This window comes from Dysidea avara, chromosome 9, assembly GCF_963678975.1.
Source record: "Dysidea avara chromosome 9, odDysAvar1.4, whole genome shotgun sequence".
NCBI lineage: Eukaryota > Metazoa > Porifera > Demospongiae > Dictyoceratida > Dysideidae > Dysidea > Dysidea avara.
This window is the reverse complement of record NC_089280.1, coordinates 30008344-30018812: the sequence shown is the minus strand read 5'-3', so window position 1 is coordinate 30018812 and position 10469 is coordinate 30008344. Positions and strand designations below refer to the sequence as shown.

Genomic DNA, 10469 nt, shown 5'->3' with positions numbered 1-10469 from the left:
CATTTATTTTAGTTAATAATTAGCTGTAACAGAATACCATGAGATAGCATGTATTATTATACACATAGCTACTGTAAAAATGTATGTACTGTGGTTAGTTAGTTATAGTACACCATTATGTGATAAATATATACATGTCAGTGGGTAAAGCGAAACTGAATACCAACACCTGATACATGTACTCCATGTAGACAGTACATGAGACAAGTGTTAACTAAATTAAAGAATTTGTTTATTATGTAACTAAGTAGGGTATCTAAGAAAAACTAGCTACTTAGTCTCCTACACACTAGCTTTGTTAGTAACAACATATTATCGTACTACCATTTACATTCCAAAGAAATGACTAAATTCTGTGTCTATCCAGTCAAGGCAGTGATTTAAATATATTACCTTACACTGTTACCATGCAACTTCACAATTAATGCTTCTGAATGTGCAGTTTACAAATTTTTATCAACAACCTGACTGATTCTTCAGACTAGAGTACACAAAATTGACTAAGGCTAATTATGTCACACAAATTTGACATTATAACATACACTTTTGTCATAATACTGTGTTTACTTGACCACCAAACATACTATATGTGGTAGCTAACCCATTCACAAAATTTGACTGAATCCAAACTTCACTAAATATGGTCACCTTTCCAAATCATTAAACATTTTTTCATGATTTATTCCATTTGCTGCTTTGCACTATGCACTGTTTTTAAAATCTATTACAGGTAAGCAGTTGCCCTAGTAAATATGCTATGCATTCAAGTAGGGTGATAGATTGTGACTGATACCTGTGCGTTACCTACTGCACAACTTCATTTCCCTATAGTTACACTAATTCAGTATACTACCTGCTCCCTATACTACTCTACAACCCTATTATTTACTCTTGCTTATATTTAAGAAAATGTTAGTGTTTTGAAACAGGTAGGAAGATACACAGTGAGAGAATAAAATCATAGCATGAAACTTTACACATGTCAGGGGAATAAAGAGGGTTGTAGAAACCCCCTCTGAAATTTGAACTTGTGGAATTGCTGCAGGACTATATAGTTTGGCAGCACAAATATCATACAGTACAGTAGTAACTGTATATTAGGAGGATTGCACTTTCTCATAAAAATATTGACGAGAAGCCAGCCTCACAATACCTTCATGGGTGGCTTTGCAGCATTGGTTAGGTATAACCAAGTCCAAAAGTGCTTTCAGTAAACCCTGAAATGCTTCCAGTAAGTTGCTATGAAATTTTAATTTTCTACTGTGACCTACTTACTAATGCCTACAGACAAGTGTAACTCGATAACAGCTGGGAAAATGAGCTTGATTTTTCATTATTTGACATTGTTTAATTCAGCCCAACAGTACGTACAATTCATGCATCATGGACTTACCTTTGTCCCCTTTGCATCCCATTTCTCTTTGCTAATAGCTCAAGGTGTCGATTGGTGGTATGTGTTTCCTATACATTTAGATTTTCCATAGTGACTGGATTAATTGCAGAGACGTTTCTCAAACTGTTCTTAGTGAATGTGTCCTGAAATTTAAAGAATGATTTAGTAGCTAAATCTTGAGGTTTTAATTTTAATTGGAAATAATACCAGACCAACCTTAAAACCATAATTGAAATTTAGGAATTAAAGGGAACCAAGCAAGGCAAGCATGTATTGAAAATAGTTTACGTATATTATTCACCAAATCATGAATCTAGTAAGTTTTGAAGCATTTAAATGTTCAAAATCTGTCAGTGGCTGAGGGCTATTCCCTCCCTGCACCTTTAACTCACTACCAAATTTGGAAACCACTTTGATATGTCCATGCATGTAATGAGAAAAAGGTACATGAAAAGTTCTACATGACAGCTAATAATGTTCACCAATTAGGTTTGAAAACAGTATGTACAAAAAATATGTACAGATAACAGAAAAAAAAGTTGTATATTATCAAAGCAGACAAAACTCTACCATCGAGGAATTAGCTAAACACACAACTTCACATGTAACACTTTCACACCTCAGATCAAAGGAGCCGCCCAGGCTACATACGAAATTAAATGTAGACCGGGCTACAACTGGGCAGTGATTATATAGTGCTAATAATAAATACTTTAGGTTTAAGGAAGAAAATCCATCCCTCCTGGAGGAAGACTGAGTGTGGCCCTGACTAGACATTGGGTGACCTGCAGTTTGAATCCTGGGGTTGGAGTGATTTTTTTTCCTTAGTTTGGCCCCTTTTCTGTTACACCTTTCAGTCACTATAGTATGTTCACGTTGAGCTGAATCCTGAAAAACAGCTAAAAATTAAAAGTGCATTTTTTTCTCAACAGAGTTAACATTTCAGCCAACCAGATGATTATTGGTAACGGCAAAAGTGTCAACAACAAACACGTACAGTTTGGCTCCGTTACAAGTTCGGGAAAGGGCTGTACTGGACACTGTGCTTATATGGCTTCCCCATAGGAAATGTATTGTGAAAATTTTGATTGGCTGTAAATATTATGTCAAACATTTAAACACAAAGATTTTGAAATATTTTTAGCGGGTCAAGCAGTACTACAAATGAGCCAAATTTCAAGATCGTATGTAATTGCATCCATGAGTTATTAAATGTTTTTGAGGATTCGGCTCAACGTGAACATACTATAAGTCAAGCCACTAGGTCAAGTCATTATTGTAGGTCTAAGTCCTTGAAATTAGGTTAGGTAATCCTAATGGTTAGGTATTTAGGTTAGGTAATCCTACGAGTTGAAAAACGTTGGGTTATGGTGAGAACTAGTTCTATAGCTTATTCACCGATCGTTTCCACATGTTTTGAATGCGGTCACGCCCCCATCATGAAGCTACCACTCTACACGGAGTAACCACTCTACAAGCAAGCTTACCTATCTAGGCCTTTAGTAAACTCCATACTTTTCCATAAACGATTCAATAGCACTGATTATAACATTAAACTCGCGTAACTGAAATTCTCCGTCATATCTCTAGGGTATGTCCGTTCATCATAACCGAGTGTAACCAGAACATACTAGCTGCTGACTCATAATCAAAAATTTTAGGTATGCATATATAATACATTCAGTGGCTACACTCATATTGGCTTGGGTGATTGATCGCCCTGTGCAGGCTATCAGCCTAACAAGTGTTGCATATTAGGCCATACCTATTTGAAAAGTTGTTGCTCGGACCCAACTGACCTGGTTTTGAACAGATTTTTAATTAAGAAAAGAAAAAAAATTGATCACGTGACACCTAAAATTATTTTTGTAATTGCTGCAGAAGATCGAGATACTCTAATAGAACAGTCAGTTGGTTTGATCTCAAATATAATGCTAGCTATCTGATTACTTAAAACTAACGTGTTCCTCACCCCTGGCTATACCAATACATCAGTGCTCATTGAACTACTAGCTGTACATTTACAATAGTTATGTACTAGAAGGGATTTAATAGGTCTACATACAGCTAAATGTTTCTATAATGTGACTTACTTGAAATGGTATATGGCTTGTAGAGGGATAGTTGTCTAATAAATAATAAATTGTGACCAGATATCATAAACATGTCTAAACCTATAGTTAGCTAGCTTTTCTTTTCTTTTTTTCCTACCAACCGACCCATTTTGTTGTAAAATAAATCCGAGCAACAACTTTTCAAATAGGTATGGCCTTAGCTGTAACACGGGGTATTCGGGCTTTGCCTGATATGTATGCCTGACTGCCTGAGGGCCACAAGCCTTCATGCCCGTGTTACAACTATTAATTATAAATCACTATACTACACATTACATACATAGCTCTTGTGAATAGTAAAACCTGGTTATGAAGACATGTGTAAGCTGAATGGCACAGGTGTTTTCTTACAGTTTGCACTTTACAGAAAGAATTCCAGCAAGCTTTGCTCTACACCTTTGCAATGAATAATGGTAGCTAACATGTGACTGGATCTGCAAAAACCAGTCTTATTGCCCAAGACAGGAAGTTTGATTTTTTCACACAAACACAAAGCTTAATGAATGCACTATCAAATTTCACTGTCACGGTCGACCAGAGTAAAGTGGTCTGCTTCTGCTGGCTGCTTTTTTAAAGCACAGTGGCGAACCGTATGGGTGATCTGGGGTCTTGATGGAGACCTGGCCAACAAGGACATGGCTGTGTGTGGCTGTACAGCTCCGTGGTGTTGGACAATGACCTGTGCTGTAAATTTCCTTTCATTTTAGCCAGTTTGAGCCCTGAGTGGCCCATAACTTGGCCTAATTCATCCCAACACATTCCTTTTCAATTTTTGAACACCATCTTTCCCGCCCTCCAGGGCCCCCACATCCCACCCTGTCTGGAACTCACCTGATACAGTCAACCTCAGTTTAAAAACTATCTAAAATGGCAGGAAACTTAGTTGTTGACTACTTCTTCAGTGGATGATCTGGAAGGTAAGAAATTGTTGTAAAACGTGTGAAAATTTGGTATGCGTAGCTACCACCATTGGCCAGCTACAACACTCTGAATACTTAAAACCGACATTTCTCGATACTTTTAAATGGGCGATAAGACCGGTTTTCCCAGAGACAGTCACAAATCTTCATTTAAGACATGCACAGCAGCTTGCAAGAAGAAGGCTGACAGACAGGTTTTTCAGCATTAGTATTTGAGGACCAGTAGTAGATTTAGAATTATTTAAAGGAGTATGTTACAGTAACACGTATTGGGAATAAAAATACGAAGGTATGCTTTGGAAAGTTTTAAGATTGCAGAAAGTTCTGAGATTGCACTTCAAGTTATTTTTAGTTACACACTAACATTAATTCTTTTTAAACTTTGCTGGATGTACATTGGACAAACCGTAGATTTACTATATTGTAATGTGTGGTATTATAAGCTTTGCTTTTTCAGAACCACTAATAAATAAATAAATAAATAAATGTGACTGGGCCTGCAAAAATAGGGCATGTGGGCACGTATACTTTGCTTAATTTTTCAAGCTTTCATGGCACATAACTTTGGAAGCTATTACGTTATGCTCATGAAATGTTTAACATTTATTGCAAATTGAATTGGCTTTAACATATAAGTTATAGAATACAGATATTCTATTCCATTACTGAGATATGGCCTGTTATGTGATGGAGTGTACTTTGTGCCCACATGCCCTATTTTCACAGGTCCGGTCACAAATATTAATCTTGCTAGTTAAATATAGACCTTAGGAGGATCACAATAGTGTGGACTACATTTCCAACACATTTTATATGATGGAGAATGGAAGTTGATCTACAAAAAATAAATCAAAAAGGGTGCACTTTTTTGTTACGTGAGATGGTTTCAATTTTTGTATGTATGTATGCAAGCAGATTGATAGCACTGTATTCTATAAATAGATGTCAGTTAGTAAATATACGCACAGTTGTCATACCATTTCAGAACACTTTAAGTCATGCATAGACAAAATGGAATAGCATTTTTTCATGTGTACAGAAATTTATATGGTTGCTCTTTGCCCACATCCTCCAAATTTAATTGTCAAAGTACATAACAAGATAAAATGAGTTAGCTGGCTTCAGTATTGTTTTGTACTTTACATATTTTAGTTGTGGATTGAAGCCATGGTTCTGTGTTATATAAACATCTTACAACATCTTGTAAAGAAGCAAAACTAGTCATTGAAAAGTCTGGTTTGAAATTTAATAGTTAATTGTGACCAGATCTGCTAAACAATCGTACTTCTTTTGAATTCCTGTTTATTAAATATTTGCGATTGTCTCTAGGAATTATCTCCCATTTAAAAGTATCGAGAAACGTTGGTTTTAAATATTCAGAGTGTTGTAGCTGGCCAATGGTGGTAGCTACGTATACCAAATTTTCACACATTTTACAACAATTTCTTACCTTCCTGATCATCCAATGAAGTCAACAGCTAAGTTTCCCACCATTTTAGATAGTTTTTAAACTGAGGTTGACTGTATCAGGCGAGCTGCAAAAAGGGTGGGAGGCAGGGGCCCTGGAAGGCGGGAAAGATGGTGTTCAAAAATTGAAAAGGAACGTGTTGGGATGAATTAGGCCAAGTTATGGGCCATTCAGGGCTCAAACTGGCTAAAATGAAAGGAAATTTACAGCACAGGTCATTGTCCAATACCACGGAGCTGTACAGCCACACACAGCCATCTCCTTGTTGGCCAGGGCTCCATCAAGACCCCAGACCACTCGTACAGCTCGCCACTATGCTTTCAAAAAGCAGCCAGCAAAAGCAGACGACTTTACTCTGGCCGACCGTGATAGTGAAACTTGATAGTGCATTCATTAAGCTTTGTGTTTGTGTGAAAAAATCTACTTGGGTGATAAGAATGGCTTTCGTAGATCCAGTCACTTTTATAATCTACTTAGCCAAATGTATAACTTTCAGTCTCATAATATTATACCAATAACTTTGGGAGTTACAATCTTACAAATTGGCAACAACAGAAAGATTGATCAGTACAGTAAGTATAGGGAAAATAAATTACAGACGCTTACTAAAACGATTGAAAAAGTGAAATCAAGCAATCAAGACAAAATTTTGACGATCAAAACCCTTGATCCTGGTTGCAAATGCATCAACTGGCGGTGTGGAAGTGTCTACCCCTTTACCTTCAGTGTACATGTACCAACTCTGACCAGTACACTTCTTATTGCAATCATATTACACTGTACACATTACCTCTCCATTCCTTACAGAGCCAACTGGAACACTGGCAGACTTTAATGGCGTGTGTAGGGTATACCCAGGTAGTATATCTGTGCGGTTGTTGGCTAATTCTATCGCAGCACGGATGGTAAATTCCGGGATGTTGTGGCAGTAATCTTCGTAGTCATCGATACAGTCGTACAGGTCGAGTAAGTATAACGGACGATCATCACCATCGCACAAAGTAACAACAACAAACAAAGTCAAAACTGTTCTCACATCCATAACGCGATTTACTCCACTTAAAGAATCTATGCTCGATTTTCTTTTTAACGCGAAACTAGGGGCGCGGCCTGCAGAGTGATAATTATACGCCTCAATCGTTTGGTGGCATGCCTCTCAACTGTCACGCCTCCGGTGTGATTCTCACGATTTCAGGTGCAATCTTACGCTGTCACTCCAAAAGTATTGAATCTCACGTTCAGTAGCTATTAGCAGTGCCAGTGGTTTTAAATGCCAGATGATTGCTCCAAATGTTCATGTGAAAAAAAAAATATTGTTCATAAAAAGTTCATAATCCAATAGTCACCCTGCGAAAACAGCATGTACCAAGTCCACACATTACAAATAGGTAGATCTCTGGGTTATTAATAACTAAGGACAAACAAACAAACAAAAATGGTCCGGCACAGCCTGAGATTGCCAAAAGTTCATAAAAAAATTCGTAGATTATTTCAGGTTCACTGACATGCAAACAAGCCAAAAAGTTCCAAAACTTCATAAAAGTTCATAGATCATTTCAGGTTCACAAACAAGACAAAAAGTTCCAAAATTCATATATTATTTCAGGTTCACATGACAAACAAGACAAAAGTTCATAAATCTATGACTATGAACTTTATTCACAACATGACAACACTGAGTATTATAAGAACCAAAAAGTCTGTAAATCTTTGGACATTTATGTAGTTGTACATGGTTACCAGGAGTCAGATACCAGGAGTCAAATACCAGGAGTCACATGACCATTTTCATGTGACTCCTGGTATTTAAACGAGGAAATGGTAGCACTGGATTAAGACACGGCTGGGACAACAGAGTTAAATGTAAAATAAAAGTAACAGAATGTTTTGACTGCCTGGCACCTACAAGTGTTAGCTATTTTATAAGTTACATTTTGTGCTGGGTCATGTGTCATAAATGATTACTGCAAGACGAAAATAGGGAACAAGCAACTACATGTGGTGGAACATAGTGACATTCCAGTGCCTACAAAGGATAAAAGTGCACTACCAGAATACCATAATTCAGTGGATGCGTCAGTGTGTTCAACCAATTCTAGCATGGGGGATAACAGATGGTGGCAGAATGTATATGTACAGATACAATTAATAGCTGCATAAATGGGTGGATAGATAGAAAGCATAGGTGCACAACTACACATTAAAGGGCACATTTTATGTACGTTATGCTTGTTCTCTCCATCAGCTAGATTGTACGGGTTGGATGGCAGAACTTTATTGATCTCACTCCTGGCAAAGGCTACAGGTTGAGAACTCTGTGGTGGTTTGGTAGCAGGTTGCTTTTGTATAAGTGCCTTTACCCGTACTTAATCATATAATCAAATAAGGTATTATGTGAGATAAGTTAGTTACTTACTTTAAGATTGCTTGTAGAGGAAATTTACTGTACGTAGCTACACAACAATAGATTGGGAGGGGACAATGGGCATGGTGGAGAGGAGTGAACACAGGGAGGAGTGGGAACTGGTAGCCATTGGAGGCGATTCAATGAATGCAAACATTATTTCAGCGGTAATTCACAAGGGATAGGATGCCAGCTACATTCATCTCTGGCAAAAAAAACAACCTATCAGTAACTGAATAAATTGACTATTATACCAGGGTATTTGATAAGGCAATATGGCGTTCCATTGGCCAGTGTGAACACAAAATGACCCACACAACTCATGGCTTCTGCTCCAATTTTCTCAGCACTAGTTCAGCTTTGTGACTAATACAAATCAAACATAAGCTGATTGGTCCAATGGTATACTACTGGTGGAGCAGTAGATGCCTGGGTTGGGCCAGTTTGCTCAGAGTCGAAATACGTATGAAAACCCCTGATTATAGTTAACCAGTATTATAAGTAATTAGTTTGGGCAGTTGGTACATGTTGCCATCTGACCCTCAACACCACCACACTATTTTTGTACATGCATAGCCATTTTAATTCTGTAATCTCGCATCTGGTATTGCATAAAACAATATTAAAAAAAATAAAAACTGACTTGAACAATGTTGAATCAAAGACCCTGAAGGTGTGCAAATTGAGATGAGGTGACAGGATGTGGTTGCTGATGTGCAGCTGAGTAAAGTGTTGCATCGAAGTTAGATTGTGCTAGGTAAGCAGGTAGATAAAATAAATAATTTAAAAATAAATAATTAAAAAAAAAAAAAAAAAAACTATTCTTAACTATAGGGTGATGACAAATTGGTGAATTCAATGGGTGGTGAACTCAGTTCTCCAAATGATGTGAATTGCTAACTACTTAATTGCTGTTGTGCCAATCACCCAATGTATTCATGATTGCATTGATTGTTCAGTGGTAGCTACGTAGCTAGTAAAGCAATTTTAGAGCAGGCGCAACCTGGTACATAACTAGCTACGCAGCACAGACCCTATTTGCAGTATTGAAATACTGGTTAGGTATATGATACAAAAAGGTCATGTCAGTTATATTATGTTGTTGCTGTTACAGATGCAATGGTTCAACTTTAACAGGATTCAGAGTAGGAACTATCAGTGGAAAATACAATGGCCAGTAGCTATCAGATAGTAGCCAAGCCAATGCAATGAGAATTCCCTGTTAAATATATAGACTTTTCTAGCTATGTCTTCTGTACCAAAACCTGTAACAAATTAAACATGTATCTATATGCGAGCATGAATAATGCTCAGCAATTACTAGCACAATTTTGATCTAGAATTCATAGTAGGGTGAGTAGTATATCTTTAAAAACACTGTAGTCATATCTACTGTAATTTTCACCTAAAGATTGGCTGCAGCTTCTAATTCATTGCACAGTTGAGTGCAGTAGTTTTCAATCTCAGTCTGAGTAAGAAACAGAATACTAGCTAGCTAACTATAACTGCATGGTGTCTCAAATGTTTGCATGCAAACCCACATGATGGCTAGAAGGAAAGAAGAATACTGGCAGTATAAATGCTTAAGTGTTTTACTGTGTGGCAGCTAGAGCAGGCTGAGTTAATATTCATTACTAGTTGTGGCTTCTCTTTGACGGTGGAGGTGAACACTATTGAAGGATGTGGCAAGGAAATATCTACCAGTGCAGAATCACTCCAGCAACATTTATCACAATGTGTGTCTTAGCTTTAAACATGTATTGTTAGCTATTTTACACATTGTATGGAATGATTAAGTAATTGGTATATACACCATTATTATTATTCTGTGGTCAGTGGACTTAATACCAACACCTGATACATGTATACAGGACATGAGTCAGGGTGTTAACTAACCTAAAGAATTTTGTTTATTGTTTAACTAAGTAGGGCATCTAAGAATTTCACCAGAAATATATATATCTCTCCTAGCTACTTGGCCTCCTACGTACTAGATTTGTTATTAATAAACATATCGTATTACCATTTAGCTACATTTTATGGTATCCAGTCATACAAGCCATTGATTTAAATTCATTATCTTATATACATTGTTGCTAACTATACACACGATTTAGACACTAGCAATTAGGCACCAGCCTATTATGCTGGCATAATTTTGAGCATAATA

General features: G+C 37.1%; 1 protein-coding gene across 1 annotated transcript in view; it reads right to left on the bottom strand.

Moving 5' to 3' along the window:
- Window positions 1–7015, bottom strand: part of LOC136267413 (gamma-aminobutyric acid type B receptor subunit 2-like) — a 61062-nt gene extending 54047 nt beyond the window's left edge. Inside the window, exon 1 of the mRNA XM_066062564.1 lies at window positions 6686–7015. Coding sequence (XP_065918636.1) covers window positions 6686–6937 — 252 coding nt within the window. The 5' untranslated portion in view covers window positions 6938–7015. The remainder of the gene's footprint in view (window positions 1–6685) is intronic.
- Window positions 7016–10469: the final 3454 nt, after the last annotated feature.